The 25,743-nt window shown below is 31.7% G+C and overlaps 1 protein-coding gene across 1 annotated transcript in view; it reads right to left on the bottom strand.

The window, feature by feature from the left end:
* LOC143067791 (uncharacterized) overlaps positions 1–11,425 on the bottom strand; it is a 35,349-nt gene extending 23,924 nt beyond the window's left edge. The window contains exons 1-2 of the mRNA XM_076241328.1: positions 11,124–11,425; positions 2,434–2,632 (exon numbers count right to left, since the gene is read on the bottom strand). Coding sequence (XP_076097443.1) covers positions 2,434–2,632; positions 11,124–11,171 — 247 coding nt within the window. The 5' untranslated portion in view covers positions 11,172–11,425. The remainder of the gene's footprint in view (positions 1–2,433; positions 2,633–11,123) is intronic.
* Positions 11,426–25,743: the final 14,318 nt, after the last annotated feature.

Raw genomic sequence — 25,743 nt, 5'->3', positions numbered from 1 at the left:
GAGTAAAAAAAAGGCCGGATGAACATCTTGGCCAAACAAAAAGGCAAGATGACAATTTATGTTAAAATAATCAGGATGAAAAAAGCAGGACCGAATAGAGTAAAAATAAAAACGCAGGATACAGATTTCAACATAAAAAAATGCAGGACAAAATTATTCATCCTAGCCTATTTATTTACCCATTTTATAGAAACAGGCAGATACAGAGTTTGGCCAATTTAATTCATCCTATTGTTGAAGAATTCATCTTTGTGTTGTTGGTTTGCTGTCTCATTTATATATTTCCCACGTCATCTTACATTTGATATTACATTGTAAATTGAAAATCAAATAAGAAAAAATGATAAAGGGCAAATATAGATAGCATAAAAATATCATTGAATGTTCTTAGAAGTTCAAATGAAGTGTACTTGTGATATATATCAACAAACTTACCATCTGTTTCATCTTCGTCCATTTTATAATGCGTTATGTCCTATTACAAACGATGATTTCTTGTCTGCCAGACAATTAAAGTCGTACACAGTTTAATTAATGTACATGTAGCAGACAATATAACACGTGTTTCTTTGAATTTCAATTCTTTTCTCAATCACATTTAATAATATACCACCTCATACTTAAAACTAGATAGCAGGAGTTTTTTTCAGATAGTATAGAAACTGTATAACATAAAAAGTAAAATATTTGAAATAATTCAATGTTACTATACACGATGCGTTTATACAATATTACAAAGATTTTTATTGATTCCTAATAATAATTGATAAACTTGAACTTTATATCGGCTTAAATCCAAAATTGGAGTTGTGATCTTTCATATTTTAAATTCAAACTTTGAAAGTACTTTTTATTGTAATTTCACCTATCATAGTTTTAAAACCAATAAGTTTTAAAACTGTTGTCCATGTCACGCGTAACTATTCGGTTTCGTAAATGGTTGAAGACTTATGATGTCCTCTTAATATCCGTTGGTTAGTTTTCTAGTTGGGTTACTGTATCATGGACCTATAACCCCACATCTCCTTTTATTCATCATTAACTAGCTCAAAATTTACAATAAAGAAAAACCAACAAATGAATAATTTTCTAGAAAAGAAAATGAAAAACAAGAATTACTTTTTGACTGGCTGCCACTTTTGAATAAAAGTCTTTAGCTATTTGGCTAGTAATGCCGTTCATGATATCCCCGGCAGAGTCAAGCATGGACATATGGACAAACGATTATATGTGAAACAGGAGCAACGCTTTGTCTTTTTTATTTTGTTAAATTATATCGAAAGCTAGTTTAAAAGAGCAGTGACTTTTAAATTTATATTGTAGAAAACTTACGAAAAGTAACATGACATGTTTAACATACGCTTTGACGATTATACCCACTAAATTTGGTTAAACAGGCTTTTTTTCTTCTCAGACAGTTAATATATAGTGTAACTTAGTCCAATAACAGGCGCTATCAATCAACTTTTCAGTATTAAAAGTGAAACACATATATATTTATTTCGATCTAAACCATGACAATCTTGACCAAAACCATGACGAATTTCTAGACTCTTAACCGAACCATGTCAATCGCTTAACCAAACCATAGCAATTCCGATATCTTGCTTATTCTGCGTTAATTTCGTGAAACAACAATTCCAATATAGATCGTTTGACCTCCAATACAGATCAAAGCATCTTATTTGCTTTTTATCTGCTCGTGTGAATAGAACTGAGGCAATAGTTTAGGGAAGCAACATAAATTAAACATGTCAAACTTATCCAAACTATGACAAAATCACTGTACTAAACGCTCCTCGATATGACTACCTTACTACCCGTGATAGGCATACAAAGAAAACTAGTCAAAATCGTCGTTTAAAGGCCAATCTCATAACAAAGAGTCGTGTTCGTATTTCGCTAGATCTTGTATTGATTAAATTTTTTTTTCTGTTAACAGTTTTTAACTTAATAATGGAATTAAATAGCCAAAATCTCGAGAAAAAATATAAAAAAATACCATTCAAGGGCAAACACTCCTTGAAAGTTTCATCCAATGGATCTGATCATATTGTCATTTTGTAGTTAAACACGTGTACACTGACGATCAAATATAATAATTATAAATTTATTTCGTTAATGAATCGATTGTTCTTACAACAAAAAACACTCATTTTGACAGTTCTTGTCCATTCGTTTTGATGTGTTTTGTCATTTGATTTTGCCATGTGATTATGGACACTCCGATTGGATTTTCCTCTGAGCTAAGTATTTTTGTGATTTTACTTTTTACGTACTATACCAAAACGGCTGGTTCTCTTCTTATTGGAAACTTATAAAATCACACACACACAAAAATAATATTTTGATGAAAAAATGACTAATTTTAGTAATTACCTGTAAAATTTGTTATTTGCCTTATAAAACGTTTTATCAATACAACGTGCATACCTTTAGAAACCCAGTCCCATGACTTGCAGTTCTTGTAATAACTTTGTTTTAAAGTCTCAGTATTGTCCTTCAGTAAACAATGCAATGGGGTTTCCTCTGAACATTTACCACGCGTAATCGTATAATTAATGTGTAGATATCGCTCAATAAACTGAGGGCACCTATCCTTGTATGCCATTACACACTGGATAAGAAACATCTGAAACAAAATATGAAAAACATCTATACAGATAAACACTGTTAAAAAACTGATATACTAGAGTTGTAACATAACGGTTTTCTGTTATTTCTTTTTTCTTTTTCTCCTGTTTATGGAACATTTTAAAATTATAAGAAGAAAAACAGACAAAAAACCCTTAGACAATCAACCTTCCACAAAACATAACGTAGAAACTGAAAGTTTGAGCAAAAAAGACCCAACCATATACCGGGGGTGACCTCGATTATTCTAATTATTCCTGCTCCTCTGTCTTCACCTGTCATATTATTCCTAAACCAGGTGCTCCGCAGGGCGCAGCTTTATACGACCGCAGAGGTCGAACCCTGAACAGTTGGGGCAAGTATGGACAAAACATTCAAGCGTGATACAGCTCTGAATTTGGATTGTGATCAAATTTTTGACATTACATGGTTTTTTTTTACACAAAACAAATGTCAAGATTTTACAAATCAATTAAAGATTTCTTCTTCAAACTTTTTAAATCTAAAATTAAATAGTTGATCATGACACAGCATAGGTTTCTGACACAGAACGAATGTGGTCTAATGAACTTAAAAGTTTTTTTTTGCCTTTGAGCAATTCACTATGCTGTTGAATATTAATCCTCTCAAAAAAATGTTTGAAGAAATTTTCTTTTTATTTATGAAATCTGAAATGAGAAAAATTTAACCCCCCCCCCTTTTTTTCACATCCCCGTTTCCCTTTTTCCAAAACTGATATCAATTCAAATTTCTAATGGAGTTTGCAACAATAACTACTCTTTTAAATACATCATAAAATATTAAAATGTAAAATAAAGTGCTTGTTATCACTGAATGGTAAAGATTGGTTGGTAGTAAAAGTGAATATACATTGTTTATTGTATAAAACAATAAAAAAAACTTCATCAGCAACATTTTATATTGGCAAATTTCCAATGAAGTTATTTACATAAAGTTATTGGCAAATAAAAATAGAAAATGACATCATAGTCATGTCTGGCAAATGTCCAACATACATTATCTAAAAACATTTTAGATAAGATAAGGAAAAAAAGCTTCATCAGCAACATTTTATATTGGCAAATTTCCAATGAAGTCATTTACATAAAGTTATTGGCAAATAAAAATAGAAAATGACATCATAGTCATGTCTGGCAAATTTCCAACATATATTATCAACTACTATTCTATACAAAGAAAGATAACTCCAATTGAAAATTAATTGCTATTACACAATATTGTGCAATTAGATATTTCTTGCTATTGTGCAATACTGTGCAATTGAAAATTTCTTGTTATTGCACAATATTTCATATGGAATCCTGATTTGGACCAACTTGAAAACTGGGCCCATAATCAAAAATCAAAGTACATATTTAGATAAAGCATATCAAATAAGCCCAAGAATTTAATTTTTGTTAAAATCAAACTTGGTTTAATTTTGGACCCTTTGGACCTTAATGTAGACCAATTTGAAAACTGGACCAAAAATTAAGAATCTACATACACAGTTAGATTTTGCATATCAAAGAACCCATTTATTCAATTTTTGATGAAATCAAACAAAGTTTAATTTTAGACCCCCATTTGGACCAACTTGAAAACTAGGCCAATAATTAAAAATCTAAGTACATTTTTAAATTCAGCATATCAAAGAACCCCAAGGATTCAATTTTTGTTAAAATCAAACTAAGTTTAATTTTGGACCCTTTGGACCTTAATGTAGACCAATTTGAAAACGGGACCAAAAGTTAAGAATCTACATACATAGTTAGATTCGGCATATCAAAGAACCCCAATTATTCAATTTTTGATGAAATCACACAAAGTTCAATTTTGGACCCTTTGGGCCCCTTATTCCTAAACTGTTAGGACCAAAACTCCCAAAATCAATACCAACCTTCCTTTTGTGGTCATAAACATTGTGTTTAAATTTCATTGATTCTATTTACTTAAACTAAAGTTATTGTGCGAAAACCTAGAATAATGCTTATTTGGGCCCTTTTTTGGCCCCTAATTCCTAAACTGTTGGAACCAAAACTCCCAAAATCAATCCCAACCTTTCTTTTGTGGTCATAAACCTTGTGTCAAAATTTCATAGATTTCTATTAACTTAAACTAAAGTTATAGTGTGAAAACCAAGAAAATGCTTATTTGGGCCCTTTTTGGCCCCTAATTCCTAAAATGTTGGGACCAAAACTCCCATAATCAATACCAACCTTCCTTTTGTGGTCATAAACCTTGTGTTAAAATTTCATAGATTTCCATTCACTTTTACTAAAGTTAGAGTGCGAAAACTAAAAGTATTCGGACGCCGGACGACGACGACGACGCCGACGTGATAGCAATATACGACGAAAATTTTTTCAAATTTTGCGGTCGTATAAAAACATTAACGAAAAACTCCATGGTCTATAAAAGAAGTCAATCAATTAACAGGGAGGAATAATTGCCGGTCAATTTGAAAACTACTTACAATGTTGAATCGATTATAATAAAGTTCCAGACCATATATTAAATCATGAATACAGGTAGATAAAAACCAACCATGCTGTTAAATATTAATCCTCTCAAAAAAATGTTTGAAGAATTTTTTTTTTATTTATGAAATCTGAAATGAGAAAAATTGAATCCCCCCCCCCCCAATTTTTTTTTCACATCCCCCTTTCCCTTATTCCAAAACTGATCTCAATTCAAATTTCTAATGGAGTTTGCAACAATAACTACTCATTTAAATACATCATAAAATATTAAAATGTAAAAAAGTGCTTGCTATCACTGAATGGTAAAGATTGTTTAATTTATCAGTTGGTAGTAAAAGTGAATACACATTGTATATTGTATAAAACAATGATTTAAGTTGATTCAACTACTATCATGACTATTCTGGACAAAGAAAGATAACTCCAATTGAAAATTTCTTGCTATTGCGCAATATTGTGCAATTAGATATTTCTTGCTATTGCGCAATACTGTGCAATTGAAAATACTAGCTATTGCACAATACTGTGCAATTGAAGATTTCTTGCTATTGCTGAATACTGTGCAATTGAAAATTTCTTGCTATTGCACAATACTTAATATAATGATTTTGGATCCTGATTTGGACCAACTTGAAAACTGGGCCCATAATCAAAAATCTAAGAGCATGTTTAGATTCAGCATATCAAAGAAGCCCAAGAATTCAATCTTTGTTAAAATCAAACTTAGTTTAATTTTGGACCCTTTGGAATTTACATTGTAATGTAGACCAATTTGAAAACGGGACCAACAATTAAGAATCTACATACACAGTTAGATTTGGCATATCAAAAAACCCCAATTATTCAATTTTTGATGAAATCAAACAAAGTCTAATTTTGGACCCCGATTTGGACCAACTTGAAAACTGGTCCAATAATCAAAAATCTAAGTACATTTTTAGATTCAGCATATCAAAGAACCCCCAAAGATTAAATTTTTGTTAAAATCAAACTAAGTTTAATTTTGGACCCTTTGGACCTTAATGTAGACCAATTTGAAAACGAGACCAAAAAATTAAGAATCAGTTAGATTCGACATATCAAAGAACCCCAATTATTCGATTTTTGATGAAATCAAACAGAGTTTAATTTTGGACCCTTCGGGCCCCTTATTCCTAAACTGTAGGACCAAACTTCCAAAATCAATCCCAACCTTCCTTTTATGGTCATAAACCTTGTGTTTAAATTTCATAGATTTCTTTTTACTTATACTAAAGTTATGGTGCGAAAACCAAGAAAAATGCTTATTTGGGCCCCTTTTTGCCCCCCCCAATTCCAAAACTGTTGGGATCTTAACTCCCAAAATCAATCCCAACCTTCCTTTTGTGTTCATAAACCTTGTGTTTAAATTTCATTGATTTCTATTTACTTATACTAAAGTTATTGTGCGAAAACCAAGAAAAATGCTTATTTGGACACCTTTTTGGCCCCCAATTCCTAAACTGTTGGGATCTTAACTCCCAAAATCAATCCCAACCTTCCTTTTGTGGTCATGAACCTTGTGTCAAAATTTCATAGATTTCTACTTAAACTAAAGTTATAGTGCGAAAACCAAGAAAATGCTTATTTGGGCACTTTTTGGCCCCTAATTCCTAAACTGTTGAGACCAAAACTCCCTAAATCAATCCCAACCTTTCTTTTGAGGTCATAAACCTTGTGTTTAAATTTCATAGATTTCTATTCACTTAAACTAATTAAAAGTTATAGTGCGAAAACCAAAAGTCTTCGGACTACGACGACGACGACGCAGACGACGACGCCAACGTGATACCAATAAACGACCAAAATTTTTTCAATTTTTGCGGTCGTATAAAAAGGATAGTGTTCTATTATCCGACGTTTTTCATTTACGACAACAGTATTCAAATACTGATTTCGCTATCATTGTTATATCGGCAATGTTTCAATTTGTCGTCGTCGTTTGTTACTTTTACAAAAATCTTGTCCTCTGAAATTTCCAGACCAAGTTTTATCAAACTTGGCTACAATCATTGATCTGCGTGCTAATGATGTATTTAGTTTTAATAATGTGTCTGCTAACCCCGCCTGTCGTAAACCAAGATGGCTAACATGGCTTATAACAGAACATATGGGTAAAAGCAGCAAGGTGTGTCTATTATCTTGAAAACCGTTATAAATAGAAAAATATGTTAGGGCAGAAATTTATATTGAGACAACTTGCTGTCTATTTACGCCACTAACCTGCCAGATGACTTCTAAAAGGAGTTATAGCCCATAAATGGCACATTTTATCATAATTTGTTTTTCAATTGTGTCTTTTGTTTTAAAAACTATAAAATATACAGAGAAACTTTTGTTTTGTAAAATGATTTGCAAGACATTAATTTATTGCAGTCATTGCTGTTTCATGACGATTTTTACCATTATTTTTGCGTGTTTTTTTTTTTTTATGAAACCACAAAATGTATTATGGATAAAAAGTAACTTTAAAAAGCCAAAATTATCAAGATGTGAAGATAAATGTTAATAAGGCAAAACATAACCGAAATCGAACCGAACTCCTTAATGAAGTAATTTCAATATAATGAGGATTGTTCCTAATATAATTTTTTTTTACGTGTGTCCATTAATATGAAAAATTATCATAGATAGCTATATAATCATTATTATTGATAAGCAAAAATGTTCACAAGATAAGATCTAGAAATATATCAACCTCGGGGGGGCCAATTCAAACTTTTTTTGGTAGGGGTGAGCAGATGAGACATCAAGTACCCCACGCTTTTCATATATTTTGTTTATCAAAAATATATACCTTGTCATATATTAATGAACAAAAAACAGACCTATAGATATATTTGGATATTTTTCATCTTCTTGTACATTAGTATTTACAAAAAATTTTGCGGTCCCGCTCATTTTACGTTCTTGTTTAGAAGCAACGCAGTCGCAATAATCACACCTTGCTTTTCCAATAAATTCTTCACTCCTCTATTTGCCAGTGCTATTTGCCCCTTTTATATCTTTAATTATGAAGAAATTTCAATTTCAAAAGACAATAACATATGTTTTGTCAGATAAATGTAGTAATACTTCAGATAGTATCACTTTTACTGAGTTTAACATTAATTAACCAGGTGCTCCGCAGGGCGCAGCTTTATACGACCGCAGAGGTCGAACCCTGAACAGTTGGGGCAAGTATGGACAAAACATTCAAGCATGATACAGCTCTGAATTTGGATTGTGATCAAATTTTTGACATTACATGGTTTTTTTTTACACAAAACAAATGCCAAGATTTTACAAATCAATTAAAGATTTCTTCTTCAAACTTTTTAAATCTAAAATTAAATAGTTGACACAGCATAGGTTTCTGACACAGAATGAATGTGGTCTAATGAACTTAAAAGTTTTTTTTTGCCTTTGAGCAAATCACTATGCTGTTGAATATTAATCCTCTCAAAAAAATGTTTGAAGAAATTTTCTTTTTATTTATGAAATCTGAAATGAGAAAAATTTAACCCCCCCCCCCTTTTTTTTCACATCCCCGTTTCCCTTTTTCAAAACTGATATCAATTCAAATTTCTAATGGAGTTTGCAACAATAACTACTCATTTAAATACATCATAAAATATTAAGATGTAAAAAAACTGCTTGTTATCACTGAATGGTAAAGATTATTTAAATTTATCAGTTGGTAGTAAAAAGTGTATATACATTGTATATTGTATATAACAAAGATTTAAGTTGATTCTGGACAAAGAAAGATAACTCCAATTAAAAAAATTCTTGCTATTGCACAAATAGGTATTTCTTGCTTACTATTCTGGACAAAGAAAGATAACTCTAATTAAAAAAAAATTTGCTATTTCACAATATTGTGCAATTAGATATTTCTTGCCATTGCACAATACTGTGCAATTGAAAAGACTTGCTATTGCACAATACTTAATATAATAATTTTAGATCCTGATTTGGACCAACTTGAAAACTGGGCCCATAATCAAAAATCTAAGTACATGTTTAGATTCAGCATATCAAAGAGGCCCAAGAATTCAATTTTTGTTAAAATCAAACTTAGTTGACCCTTTGGACTTTAATGTAGAATTTGAAATTTGAAAACAGGACCAAAAATGAAGAATCTACATACACAGTTAGATTTGGCATATCAAAGAACCCCAAGGATTCAATTTTTGATGAAATCAAACAAAGTTTAATTTTGGACCCTTTGGACCTTAATGTAGACCAATTTGAAAACTGGACCAAAAAAACTTCAATAATCAAGAATCTAAGTACATTTTTAGATTCAACATATCAAAGAACCCAACCGATTCATTTTTTGTCAAAATCAAACTAAGTTTAATTTTGGACCCTTTGGACCTTAATGTAGACCAATTTGAAAACGGGACCAAAAGTTGAGAATCTACATATACAGTTAGATTCGGCATATCAAAGAACCCCAATTATTCAATTTTGATGAAATCAGACAAAGTTTAATTTTGGACCCTTTGGGCCCCTTTTTCCTAAACTGTTGGGACCAAAACTCCCAAAATCAATACCAACCTTCCTTTTATGGTCATAAGCCTTGTGTTTAAATTTCATAGATTTGTATTTACTTATACTAACATTATAGTGCGAAAACCAAGAAAAATGCTTATTTGGGTCCCTTTTTGGCCCCTAATTCCTTAATCTGTTGGGTCCTAAACTCCCAAAATCAATACCAACCTTCCTTTTGTGGTCATAAACATTGTGTTTAAATTTCATAGATTTCCATTTACTTAACCTAAGGTTATTGTGCAAAAACCAAGAAAAATGCTTATTTGGGCCCTTTATTGGCCCCTTATTCCTAAACTATTGAAACCAAAACTCCCAAAATCAATCCCAATCTTTCTTTTGTGGTCATAAACCTTGTGTCAAAATTTCATAGATTTCTATTAACTTAAACTAAAGTTATGGTGCGAAAACCAAGAAAATGCTTATTTGGGCCCTTTCTGGCCCCTTATTCCTAAAATGTTGGGACCAAAACTCCCAAAATCAATACCAACCTTCCTTTTATGGTCATAAACCTTGTGTTAAAATTTCATAGATTTCTATTCACTTTTACTAAAGTTAGAGTGCGAAAACTAAAAGTATTCGGACGCCGGACGACGACGACGACGACGACGCCGACGCCGACGCCAACGTGATAGCAATATACGACGAAATTTTTTTCAAAATTTGGGGTCGTATAAAAACTGATTTGCCGTTCCCTCTTGAAGGACGCTGACACTATGCTATGGAATTTCTTTAAATGTTTCATGTATACAAACCTTTTAATGTTAATTAGGTGGAAATGTCAAAATGATTGGATTTATTGCATCTATAACTAACCTCAGTGGAAATACCACATTGAATAAATAGAGTTTAATTGGTTTGACAAATAGCTGATGCATTTACGACTGTGGTTTAACCCCATCAAAAATAAATACCAACATTTGATTAGTTTCAGATACTTATGATATAATCCAGCAAGTGATAATATCAACCTATTGATATATTTAATCTGAATTTCTCACCCTTTTCATATATCATGAAGCATGAAATAGTGACCTATTCCAGCGGCTCATCCCTACCAGTCATTACATAGGAAGTGCCCCCCCCCCCCCCCCCCCGAGATATGAACATTAATACTGAAATAACTGAGGTTAACTCTTTATATACATAGTTAATATTGCCAATTTATGATGAATTTTGCCTACAAATGGCTTGTGTTGAAGCTGAAGTCAGAGGTGAGCTGATTTAGAGCCTAATATTATTCATTTTTAGTATGAACTCGCCATATCCTATAGTAAACTGATCTTATTAAAAACTAGCTTGTTTTTAGTTCACGCGCCATTAATTCAAATTCAAATATATATCGACTGTTTCACACTTTAAAATATGCATATAATGTCCCTTTTTACGCCCAAATCTATAAATATAGTTATCTGTTTATATAAATAAATCATTATAGTATACACAACGTACCTGTACTATTGATTTCATGGCTATGAAACACACGAAACGCAAATTCATTATCAACTTGCTGTAAGATCCATCCTTGACCCAGTTCTTTTGAACAGACTGCTATATTTAATATCCTGGAATTTCCACTTTCATATTTACTATATTTAGATTAAAAAAATTAAGACGTGTTTATGCTATATATACACATTTGTAGAAAAGTTCTTTTGAGTTTGAATTCTAACTTGTAACTTTCATTTTTATAGAAAATTGTTCCACAACTTGCACTGTGCGGAAGTCAATCAAGATTTTTAAGTAGGCGTGATGGTTACAATGTACCAAATAGAATTACATGGGCGCAGCCATTTTATGAAAACATGACATAGAGATAAAAATAGATAGCTCTCTTTGATTGGTTGTTATATCATTTATGTATTTTTTTCCTGGAAAGCATTATGAATAAAGTTTCATGCAAGCACAAATTTGTCCTTAAATGTGTAGGATGCGGGGTCGGAATTTTTTTTTTAATGTTGATCAAAATTAGGGAAAATTTACTGCGAAATCGTAAGGTATCGTAAAAAACGCCAAAATTCACCAAGAAAAGCCATGGGACCATATAAGATAAGATAAGATAAGATAAATTTTATTTTCCAAATTAGGTCCCCAGGGGGGCATATACACATAACATATATGATTGATACAACATACAGTATTTTTATATAACATTGTAAAATAAACTATTGAAATAGTCATACAGGTATTATTTGTTAAATAAAAAAGTATTTGAGAGTTGCTACTCCAGAGATGTGGCAAACCCCACTTATTTATTTACTTTTTTTTTCTCACTTGATTTTATAATATTTTGCTGAAAATGTATAACGTGAGGGTACCCAAATTGCACCTATTTTGACAGTTTTTTAACCTACGTTTTTTTATGCTTCAGAAAAAAGTTTTCATTATGAGTTTATTTTGTAGATGTATCATTATTTAATATATGATTTCACCAAATTAATTTTAAATCCATATAGAATCATAGAAAAAATGGTCTGAACTGACCTCCAAACCATCAATGATTCTGTAATGAGGAGTACCCAAATTGCATCCATGCTTAAAATTGCATCGTCAAAAGTCGAATAACAGAGTTGTCGTTTAATTTCTTCAAATATTTTTAACAATTGAATATTAGTCCATGCTTACTCTTAATTTTTTAACAAATAGATACTTTTAACACATTGTATTTGCTAATTTTAAAAAGATGACGTTTTGATGACGTCGCACGGTGACGTTTTCGTACATTTTGCTTTTTCAGTAAACACTTCATCTGTTGATAAATACTGTGAACATTTTGTGTATATTTAAATAGTTTTACCTATGTTGAAAGACATGCATGATATAAAATCATAAAAATTGAAATTGTTTAGTCTCTTGGAAATCTTGTAAGATATCCGCAGCTATTTTAGGTAAATAGGTGCAATTTGGGTCCTCGGTGCAATTTGGGTACCGTTACGTTAAATATAAAATATAAAAAAAATGATTGTTTAGCTGCAACAGACACCAAGGGACGATGCTCTAGGATTGTGATCTTACAAGCTCTAACAATCCTCCTCGTATCTGCTGCAGAAAAACAAACACAAATGAAAAAAGTTTATGTTTATTCACAGCAAATAACATATACTGCAGTAAACAGGTATTTAGAATAGTGTAGGTTTCCCTACTGCAACAGTCACCAAGGGGCGGTACTCAAGGAGCTGTGGTATTTACACAGTCCTCCTCGTGTCTGAAGCAGACAAGAAAGCCACATAATTAACAATTTTTCGAAATAAATTTACATGCAGCAGTGAGAATAGACTTATCTTCTGTGTTCATAAGCCATATCAGTTTATCTCTTGCGTTAAGAGTTAAAAAGTTGGGGCAACTTTTAGTTATCTCTTGAAATAGATGATTGCGGTCATCATTAAATTTAACACATTGGAATAAAAAATGATATTCATCCTCCACATCTCCGGAGTTACAACGAGTACAAGTTCTGTCATTTAGGAGAGTACCCTGATACCTTCCAGACTCAATTCTTAGGTGGTGTGATGAAATTCTGAGCTTTGTTAAGCTTCGTCTCTGTTCAAAATTCCAAATAATGGAAAGATATTTTTCTCTTCCAAAAACTGATTTAAATGTAACATAAGTTCTAAGTTTACCATCTGAATGCTTTACCAAATCAGTGTTCCACAAGTCTATAAAATATGATTTTAATATTTTTTTCATATTAGCTTTGAAGCTATTAATTTTTGGTAATGGTGAAGATAGATGATTGATGTCTGGGATCATTTCAAGAATTGACTTCATAGAGCCATACCAAGATGGTTTTTTTGAGTGAGAAAGATTCTGTGATGTTACATAAGCATCTTTAAGAAGAGAAAATTGGGAATCAAGATTTTCCAAGCGATACCAGTAATTTAACATGGATCTAATCACATCATAATATAGTGGGAATCGTCCTAGCTCGGATAAAATTCCAAAATTCATGGATTTTTTATGAACACCTAAAACCAGTTTACAAAATTTTATATGTAGTCGCTCACATTTTAAACTGGAATAGATTTTTTCAAATGGTAAAGTTCCATTTTTGAATCTTGCTGTGAATGGATTAAAAGTTCCCCATATTTCAGACCCATATAGGAGTATTGGTTTTATGGTATGATCAAATACATGTAAGCTGGTACTTATGCTTGGATTAAGTGATAATAAATTCTTGTACAATTTATAATAAGCCTTCAAGGACTTTTTATACAGTTCATTCTGAGCATATGAAAATGACCCTGATGCACTAAAGTGCAAACCAAGATATTTATAATTATTAACACTCTCAATCAACATATTTTCATAAGTAAATTTTTCACAAATGTGTCTGCCTGCTTTGTTGAATATCAGAACCTTTGTTTTGGTGTGATTTACACTTAAACACCAATCTTTACAATATTTTTCTAGGATGTTTAGTCTTGTTTGCAATCCTTTAGCAGATGTTGATAAAAGGACCAAATCATCTGCATATAATAAGCAATTAACTGGTTTCTCATTAAGTATAACAGGGTCTTCACTTTCTTTTAAATACTCTGGCAAGTCATTTATAAATAACTTAAATAGATTGGGACTTAAATTGTCCCCTTGTTTAACTCCAAGTTTTATTTGGAAAAAATCTGTTACTCTGGATTGAATTTTAACACAAGATTTACTTGATTCATACATGTGTTTAATAACATTATAAAATGAAGTACCCACGCCCGCAGATAGTAATTTCAACTTAATACCAGTATGAATGACTGTGTCGAAAGCTTTCTGAAAATCCACAAAGCAGGCATAAACCCTTCCATCCTTTGAATTACAATAATTATCAAAAATACATTTAATAATAAACATGTGATCTGAGGTTCTAGCTTTTTTTGTAAACCTAATTGACATTCATGAATTAATTTATGTTTCAATAAAAAATCATCAAACCTACTATTTAGAACACTATTAAACACTTTTCCAATGGCACTGGTCACTGTGATTCCTCTATAATTGTTAGGATTTGTATAGTCACTAGATTTGTGAATTGTTGAGATGTAACCATCACTCCAGCACTTGGGATAAATTCCAGAAGAAAGACAAAGTGTTAAAAAGTTTTTTAAGAATAGGTAATAGAATTGATTGACCATGTTTTAACATATTGTTTGATATGTTATCCATCCCTGGACTTTTGTTAGGTTTTAGTTTAGCTAAAGCTTTTGATATTTCAGTGTCTTTTATGGAAATATCAAGCTCATTAAAGCATTTTACTGTCTCTAATTTATCTAGCTGTTTTTGTAATTCTTCCAGGCGTGCCTTGAATTTGTCCTGTAAAGTATTCAGATTTTGAAAATGTGAAAACCATGTAGATGAATCAATTGTAGAATAATTTTCATCATGTTTTTTGGTGTCCTTCAAGTCGTTTATAAGGTTCCAGTATAGTTTTGGATTGTCTGCGTGTAAATTTTCTAATTGATTAAGCAAGGATTGTTTGTATTGTCTGTATGTTTGTTTCCTTGTTTTATTGTACTGACGATTAAGTTTGTAAAAATGATTTTTAACAAGTGGGTCTTTTGGATGCTTTGAGTATATTTTCCCATAATTTAAAAGATGCATTCTCATATTTTTTAGGTCCTTGTTAAACCACTTTTTGTGTTTTTTTATGTTTTTTACTGTTTATTTTTGGTCTTTTTAAAGATTTGCATGCAGCTAAGTGTATAATATTACTTAGCTCTTGACATGTGTCATCAACTGATATTTGTGAGTTGTGTGTTGTCTTATTGTTTAAATTGTGTAATTGGGTTTTAATGTCAGCAGAGCCCAGTGCCATTAGAAAGTTATTAGCCGAATCATCATCCCATCTAAAATTAGGTGACAAGGGGTGTGTATTTTTGTCTTGAAATAGATTTTCTTGCTTATATGTAGCAAGTAATTCCCATTCTAGTTTACAATGAGTATCTGACAATGTTGGTATAAAATCTGAGACCTTAAAATTTGGTCCAGGATACTCTCCGACAGAATAACATAATCAACAGTACTAGACCCGTTTGGTGTATGACATGTATATGTACCAAACATATCACCCAGCACTCTTCCATTTAAAAATCTCAGTTGATTACTTATATACATAAATCTAATAGGTCTTTCCCCCTAGTATCTATATATATTTAAGTGCGGTAAAATCACAAATAGATATCGAGCTCCAATTAGACAACAGCAGTTTTTCCATAATTAGTTTATTAAAGACGCCTTTTAAGGAGATAATTGCTAAAAATAGCATTGCCGGTAATGGGGCCCCCATTTAGTACTTTATAATCTATTATAGTAGTTTACTACCAAAAAGTAACCATATTGAATGCACTATAATTAATATCAATTACTAAGGTTCACATCACTAATAGCATTAAATGATCGTCGACCTAAATAGAAACGGGAATAATAAAAACATATTTATTTGGTAAAATCACTATTTGTAGAACTTTTGATGGTACACATGATTGTTATTGTCGAGCTCATGACATAATTACAATGTTATATTTGCGTACATTAATATTTTACGGCCTTCAACACAGTTGTTATATGAATTAAGTGTTGATTTCCTTGGCTGGCATGATGTTTTTATATGGTGAAGTTGCCATGTAATATTCTGACTTCTTCAATTACAATTTTTTAATTGCGTGTCGATCCATTATGCTTGTGATGATGGTTATGCTCGTAAGGAAAACAAAGTCTTTTGTAAACAGCCGATCATTATCCCAACACAATGTTTCAAATTGATATACATGTTATATTTAATGTAGACATACGTGGTAGAAATTTCCATTGGTCTCTTTGATATAACAATTTTACTTTTCTCAGGTATTATTAGTTACACAGTGCGCTAGTGACCTAATACGATATTTACTGACCCCATATATATATCGTATAAGGTAATATGGGGTCAGTAAATTCCATATGGGGTGAGAGGGAAGCTCGAATCCCCATTTGGAATTTACTGACCCTTATATATATCGTATTAGGTCACTAGCACACTATGTAACGAATTTATCTTACTGACTATCTTAACATGTAATATTTAGACTAGTTGCCTATAAAAGTGAACAAGTCTTCAATACTGTTAGTATTATGAACCAACTTCCATAGGTCTATTCAAAAACAAATTCCAATAATAACAATTTGCTATTAAATGTGTTGTATGGAATTAATTTCAATCGTTCTTTATCCATTTAATCGTCTTTTGAAACCTTTAATATTTTTTTCTCAACGCCGTGTTGTTTGTATTTATATAAAGGGATACAACTCCACTACTAACATAATATGGAATATACTAACCTTATATGGAACCTTACTAAAGGCGTGTTTTATTTTCTTTAACCATTAACCTGGTTGAAGTTTGGTTATTGGTTCAATTTTTTATTATTTTTTGTTCTCAACCAATTGGTTATTTGGTTAATGAAACCTTTAACCGTACTTCCAAGGACGGTTTAGGTATTTTCAAGATGGTGGCCTACCGACGATGTTTTTTTTTCTCTGTGTATCTGCTAGTCTTACTCATATAAAAGTAAGAGCTCTAACATACATAATGGAGAAAAAACCTTCTGGCTCCCATGAAGCTTAAGTCTATATGTTAATATCTATATCTGGTAAGGGCGGTTTATTTATGAAATATCATCAGGCTTACTTCAGGCTGGGAATATTATACTGTTCGTATAATCTGAGACTACTATAACACAGTGTTATAGTATTCTCAGGTATAATTGTCCAGCTTCAGGAAGATCTTGAATATTGTTCAAAGTTGGATAAGAATGCCTCAAAGAATAGGCTTTTTGTATTATATAAAATGCAGTTTTTACCGTCATTCCTAAATAGAATGAAATTCATAACAGTGTGGTCGACGGTAAAACGTTTATTTAATGAATGGCTATTATCTATTTTGAATTTATTGAACGATAAAACTAATTTTTGACTCTTCACATTGAATAATCCGCGAAGCGGATTATGTAAAATGTGAAGAGTCAAAAATTAGTTTTATCGTTCAATAAAATCAAAATAAATTATTGCTATTCATTATAAATAAATTTCTATCAAAAATAAGCTCAAAGAACTTTTTAAATTATTTATATTAACAATAACAACGTACACACATGTTGGCGTATGAATACACAACGTCAGTGGGCGTGTCGCCATCAAAAATTGACAACATCGAAAATAAAACTAATAATTTTAACCAATCAGAAGACAGTAAATACATCAAATTTATTTATAAGTAATTGTACTGAAAAGTTTACCTATAAATTGTTTGTCGTGGGCGATGATTTTATGCTCACTCAGTCTATCGGAGGCCTTCAAGTGGGGATTTAAATAATCATTTGTTACACATTTTGATACATAAAATGAAACTTTCTTTTCACAAATCATTTAAGGAATTTAATTTAAATAATTGTTATACCATCACTTACAACAGTTTCTCTTTTAAGAATATTAATGTCCAGAGCTGATATCAATAAATAATAATAAAAAAAGTTTATTCATGGTAAAAAAAAAAACAAAAAAACTTTTAAGTTAATGGGGACCCGCGTTATTTCAGAAAATATCTTATTGATTAAGAGAACAAAAACTTCTACGTTGTGATCATTTAAGAGTGGCCTTCTATTTATTCAATGCTAACCATGTGGGCTTTGGTTTTTTATATATACCATAAATCGATTCGTTCATTCAGATATTTGTCAGTTTGCCTTGGCTCTTCAAGTCCAACACACAACTTCTCACGAAATTGGTATTTTTCTTACAAAAATTACATCCATGTGATGTATTCTTTTCATGGAGAATGAATGTTGCACCTTATTTTATTTGTTATCGTTTTTATTGTGTGTATCATTGACGTATAAGACAACCTGAATCTTCTTTATTCAAATTTAAAACATACGAGATGGCAATTATGACACAAAATAATTTACTAAATTAAACTTACAGCAGAAGAAAGATAATGAACATCGCTTTTATAGTCTTCTAAATATCGAAGACACAAAGTCAGTGGTCTTTTTAAAAATGATGTAAATTTATAAAGGAAACAACAAACAAAATAGTTCGAATATTTATATTGGAAAAAGTAACGGTGTGTAAATCATAACAATTATTTTATTTCAATGAAAATCAAACTGTTGAATTTTTCCGCTGCGAGCAAATTTTTAATTTTGGTAGCATTTTTAAAATCAATAAATCTTGTATTCTTGTTGGAAGCTGCACTGTGTAGTTTATACTCGTTTTTTTTTAATGCCACACAAATCCAACACAGACAAAAAAAAATGGTAGGTTCAAGAAATAATTGATGCAAACTATACTTTATTGTAGTTTTAACATGGGTAGGCATTATATTCGTGATTATTTTTGCCCGAGCGATATCGAAAAACTATTATAAAAAGTGTCCTAGTTCAGTGAAAATGTACGTCATATTTATTTCCTAAACAAATAAATAAACATTAATTAATTAACACACAACACTACCAAAGGCCAGAGACTCCTTACTTGTATGATTTTGTAAAAAAATGCATCTTTTTAAAATAGTCAAAAAAACAAAATTGTCTGTCCAATGGAAAAGTCGAAGCCCAAAAAAGATGACCAGTGCATTATAGAAACTTTACATAGAAGCTGGTTGCAAAAGTTGACGACAAGATCTATTTTATAACTTGAGTATGGCCTAATACTATTAACCTGAAATAAATATATTTATAGCAATTCCCTTGATACGAAAGATCTACATGTTGCCTTGGGCTTTTTTTTTTCTTTTTTTTTTTTGCTCTTTGGTTGGGTTTTTGTCTCAATAACAATTCAATTTTCATTCTTATCATAGATATAACTGCATGTTAAAATAAGAATATGTAGTGTGATAGACAATCAGACACATTCTTTCCAGAGACCAACAGGCGTTATAAAGCTATAGGTCCCCGTATGGCCTTCGACCATTAGCAAAATACACACTTTATAGAATGAAAGCTCCAAGAGGTCTTGGCATGAAAAAAAACAAAAATAAAAGATGAGCGAGAAAAAAAAAAGAGGGATACCGCATGGAAATTGGAAAATGGTCCGCAACATTAATTTAGTCAACTCACTTAGTTGAAATTAAAGACCTGGCGAATTTTAGCCTTTTGCAATGGATGTGATGTATGTTTAAAAAAAATCATGGTTTGTTTGGACATTTTTATAAATCAAGTCTTGGTTTTAAATTATTTGCAAGTAAGTTTTAAGTCATGAACAAATAATCACTCACAGAAAGACGTCAAATCCATCAACAAAAGAAAAAAAATTAATAGACGACCGAAAACGCACAGAATATCATGTATGTGTTCCGGACCATATGAGTATTTGGACCATACGCATATATCATGACCATAAGGGTATACTAATATGGTCCAACCATACACATATGGTCCGACCGTACGCGAATGACGGGTATGGTCATGCGCGTATGGTCCAAATACTCATAAGGTCCGGAAACATATTTTATTTGCGATCACAAATGCACGAAGACGTCCATTTCTATGTAAATTGGGTCGATTTTTTTATATAGATAAGATGAATGCGTTTCTGTTGCCAAGTGTTTTTCACAATTATAGTAGCAGTATAGCAGTACGGTTTAAGTTTCCTATATACACCAAATGATACATTTTGCCAATACAATAACGTAAATGCATGAAAATTTCACAAGGTTTAATCCAAATAGCTTTCTTACTATCCAATAACTTTCAAGTACGAAAAAGACAGGACAGAAGTATATTTTGTCTTTATGTTTCGTATTTGCACAACTTTTGAAAGTGGATTATGCATTCGTTCTAAAATAAAATTAGACCAGATAAAAGTTAAAAGATTACATAACTCGACAATCGCAATTGTTAAATCGCTTTGACATCCGAAAAAGATAATCAATCAATACATGCATTGCAACTTTTAAAGCCAGTAAGTCATTCTTTTTTCTGAAAGAACATGGCTTTGCGATATCTTATTATGAAAATTGATTGTCGAAACATAGCAAAAACACAAGTAAAGGACGTTTAATTAATCAATATAAATCAAAACACAAATTCCTGATTAGTATTTCGAATTATTTTATATAGGCGTTGAGAACCTTTGGTGACCCCACGGTTTAAATGTTTATATTAAGGACGTCGTGAGCAATGGGCGTTATAGACGAACGTTCACCTAATCTGTCCCAGTCAATGAGATATTAAAGTGCGCCAATCAATGTCTACAGCCACACTGTTATGAATTGGATTCTACTTGACACTTTAGAACCTTTTTTAACCGGTTTCACCGTGACTATATGCAATAAGTCACCTATACCTGTCACTATGTACATGATGTATATAAGAAGATATGGTATGAGTGCCAATGAGACAAGTCTCCATCCAAGTCACACATTATAAAAGTAGACAATTATAGGTACTGTCCTTAACACGGAGCCTTGGCTCACACCGAACAGCAAGCTATAAAGGGCCCCAAAAATTAATAGTGTAAAACCATTTAAACTGGAAAACCAACTGTCTAATCTATATGAAAAACGAGAAACAAGAAACACTTATGAACGACATCAACAAAGTTAACTATTGAAGATCAGATTCCTGACTCAGGGTCTTACTTAGGACAGGTGCAACAATTATACACTTAACGATTGCCTTATTTTTTAATTATGAAAAAAAATCACATCAACTGATCACAAATTCATATAAAAATAGAAAATTGTATTGTCCAATACCCTAATGACAAACTTGACATAGCATGTACCCAAATCTTTAAAACCAAAGACTTTCGGAACAAGAAAATTGCACCTTTTCTACCCATAGGCAAATCACACTTTTTGCCAAAATTCTCAAATAAAGAATTTTATTATATATTTTAACATATATCATCATTCATGTTAACAAAACAAAACCACTTTTGATAGGAACTATTTTCTCATATGTATACAATGAATATTAAGAGAAATTGATTGTTGTTTTTGACTCATGAGACCCCTTTTCAACGTGAAAAAGTTGATATTTGCAGTGTTTGTTATTTTAATCCTGTTTTGATATAATATGTTTTGAAGTTAAGTATGACGTCCATTTTCACTGAACAAGTGCACATTTTATTTAGGGGGGCCAGCTGAGGCCCATATCTGGGTGCGAGATTTTCTCGCTGCGTTGAAGACCATTTGGTGACCTTCGGCTGTTTTATGCTCTTTGGTTGGGTTGTTGTCTCTTTAAGATATTCCCCATTCCCATTCCCAATTGTATTATGTTTAAAAAGTTAGTGGAATACGACCCGTTTGTCCTACATAAATAATAACAGACACGGGTAACAACATTGTCAATCACAATGTCACACGAGCTTGCTTTTCTACAGAAATAGATGATTTACCATGACATTAATTTTGGACCTGGTTCGGGTTCATATGCAAAAAATCCAAGAAAATCGCATAAAAGTTTTTCGTTTTAGTTGAAAATAATTCTTGAAATTTGTACATGAATATACCAAAGGGAACTAGAGGCATGTTCTTTGTCCTACAAACGGATTACATTTATTATTAAATAACAAGTTTTAATTTGTTGTCTTCTTTAATACACATTTCTATTTGGTTGCAAAGCTGCCAGTATCTGTTTAAAAGTTTTGTTTTTGTTTAAGGTTTTTTGGTTAATCCGTTTTATTTTGTGTTGAAACATGTTATAAGTTTTACTCTTAACCAGGTTATTGGTTAAATTCAACCTCAAACATGTTGAAAGAAAATAAAACACGCCTTAACCTAAAATGGAATATTAATACACGGTCTCCACGAGGTTGCTCTTAACAAATCATATTCTTAGATACAAAAAAAGTCATCATCTTGTAACAGGAGACATTAATTCAGTTCTATACATTTTAATTCAATGCTTCACTTATTTACTTCAGGGTTTCCAATCTTACATATTTTACGATATTCCTACCAATTTTTCATATTTTGAAAGAAACATCAATGCAGAACTGTCAGAATCAAATTTGAATGTACACTGCAGATATGCTACAAATAAAAGTTGCTAGATTCTTATCTTGTTGCGACCCTGGTTAACCCTTGAGTCACAAGCGGACATATATGTTTACCACAGTCCGGGTCCCAAGAGAACACATTTGTCCATTTCACCTTTTTATGAAATGTTATCGAGTAGAACTCGATAAATAAACTACAGCATTTATAATTGTGTTCTAATTTTCAAATTGCGTTCTCCGCAAGCATTTACTCACACATCGTTGTCAATATAATGGAATGTCCTGCGCCTGTCATGAAGTGAGAGGTTTAATAGCTATAAACCCAGGTTTAATCCACTATTTTCTACATGAGGAAATGCCTGTGCCAATTGAGGAATATGCAAGTTGTTATTCATTCGTTTGATGTGTTTTAGCTTTTGATTTTGACATTTGATTAGGGAACTTCCCTCGGAACTTGGTATTTTTGTGATTTTACTTTTAAACATATTTTCATACAAATCTATCTGGGCAATTTGACCGTCAATGTCCCGAAACTTTGTTCAATTGTCCATTAAACTTTGTGCAGATGAACAGGGGATGTATATTTTTTCCATGTGCAAACCCCCTTTCTCCGACCCTTCTTACATTGTCTGTCTAATTGATAATCATGAATCCATTTGAATATGTAACTCTTAACATATGCTGATTCTAAGGACTAGTTGAAGTGCAGCCGTAACATCCTTTCGCCACAAATATATTTAACCTACCCGATTATCTCCCATTCGTGGTTTCCTCGTTGATTTGGTATACAATCACTGAAAATATATTTGAACTGTATATTTAAGAAGTGGTTCTTAATATTAAGATCAGATAATCTGATATTTTAAAGTGTTATGTCTAGTTTCGAGTTTTTCTTAACAATTTTTTTTATAATGTATTGTACAATGTTTGTTGTCAGAGGGTGTTTATGACAATGGCAAAATTAATTTGTTAAAAAAAATCAAATATATATTTTTTAATTTTCTTCATATTTCGTTTTTTTTTCTTCTCTAGTATTGAAGTCTTAACGATAATTGATGTCAATATACATAAAAACAAAATTTAAATCTAAAAAACAAAGAAAACGCTCATCTGTGTACTAGTGAAAATGTTCTTAATGGTCATACAAACCATGCAGTAGGCAGAATTGTCTGCATTTGGAATTTTGATTTCAAAGACTTTATTGTGTATCAAGATGTACGTGCAATCCTGCATTTATAGTTTATCATTGATCATCTCAACGAGATTGCTTGAGCCGGTACGGCGAAAGTGAGTAAAGCAATCGAGTTGAGATGACCAATTATAATCTGTTTAACGCTATTTTACCTATGACGACTTTGTCATTGACAACGAGCACGTGCGTCCTATGTTTTTCAAATATCACTCTAATGCTCTGAGAAAGGAAGTTATCAGTCAATAAGATCAAAGGAAAATTTCGTAAATTAAATGGCGATGATATTACGCAGTATCTTCTCTGTCTGTCTATCTACAGTTTGATCTTTTCTTCAGAGAACAATGAACGGCTTGAGACCAAATGTTGCAAACCTATTCCATATATATATGTGTAACATCATAGTTTCTTATGTGAATCTTAAGATAGCAAGACATTCAAAGGGTAATCTTCAAAAATGGTTTTAAATTTCAAAGATATCAAACAAACAAATCACTACTCTTTCTAAAATGTCGTAAACCTTAAGGAGTAACGTAACCGAAGCAATTAGTGAGTGAGCTCAAGAATAAAGGAGCTTGTTTTGAAGTGTGCCAAAATTGTTTCTAACATAGTACTATAATGTTATGATAACTGGGCGGAAGCAAGAATGTGCAATTTTTGATCGACAAATGGTCTTTTAAAATTATTCCTTTACGACATGTTGAAACAACCAGAACACATGTGACGAGAATCAGCAAACTACATTATGAAAATATATTTCAGTTCTCACGTGTTTTCATATATCTTCCAACTAATTAATTTCCCTACCCAATTAATTTGGCGAAACTTTTGTCCCATCATTACAATGGAACTGTCGCACCGAGGATGCTCTCCAAGCTTGAGATGTGACCTGATATATTGTCTCACGTCTTCTAGTTTCTTTGGTTGGATGGTGAAATATGTGATCCTTTGTAATCAAATGAATAATAACACCGCATAACAAAAAAAAAAATTACCGGATACTTAATTATAGTAAAAGACGTTAACTCTTCAACAGACAAATGGAATGGTAATTTGGCCTTATTTTTCGCCTCACCCAAACCAACTGAGGTTCCTTTTAAAATTCTCCCGGGTAAATATGTTCACTGTTGGACAACTAGTGTCTCGAAAATGAAGATCTAAATGTGAATTTCAAATTCTAGATCCATGTCATCAAATGATTAATAACACTGTATAAGAAATAACATACCGGAGACAAAATAAGATAAAAAAAAAACGAATAGAAGGCAATATTCCCCTTTAAAAACAATCAAAAATAACTAATCAAAGAGCAGAATACTCTCAGGAATATGACTGCCATTGTTTTTATTGACACGTCATGTATATACATTTTGCTGGATAATATTATTTTTAAAACTAATTCAAATGCACATGTAAAATGTAATTTACGTAATCTGAAAAGTTACAAAATAGCCAATCCCGGATACAAGTGTATGAACAATGTACTTATTGTGTTTTATTTTTGTACTATCAATTCCAAGTTTTCTATCCACAGTAGTCACTGAGACTCAGAGTGAGAGAAGGTATTTCACTTCGTATCTTATCACCTATTTTCCTACGTTAATTGTAGGAGGAACAACATTCCTAACTCTTTAAATATTTAATTTCCTTTGGGTCAGTGGTCATGCCTGCTTTCCGTACACATTCCTCGGTTCAAATTGCGATCGTTTTTAATATAATACGACGTTTATCGACAGAAATTGTTAATTTTTCTCGATGTGTTGTACTGTATTTTGATTCACAATTGACGGAAGTTACATCCGGAAGGGAGACAACTCGAAACGATAATATGGAAGACTCTATTTCGCCTGCAGGGGTGTTTAAGTTACACCTTTACGATGTGGACTACATTTATTTTAATTTAAATGATGCATGCGA

Source organism: Mytilus galloprovincialis, chromosome 3, assembly GCF_965363235.1.
Source record: "Mytilus galloprovincialis chromosome 3, xbMytGall1.hap1.1, whole genome shotgun sequence".
Lineage (NCBI taxonomy): Eukaryota > Metazoa > Mollusca > Bivalvia > Mytilida > Mytilidae > Mytilus > Mytilus galloprovincialis.
The sequence above is the reverse complement of the archived record's forward strand: the minus strand, read 5'-3'. Positions and strand labels throughout refer to the sequence as shown.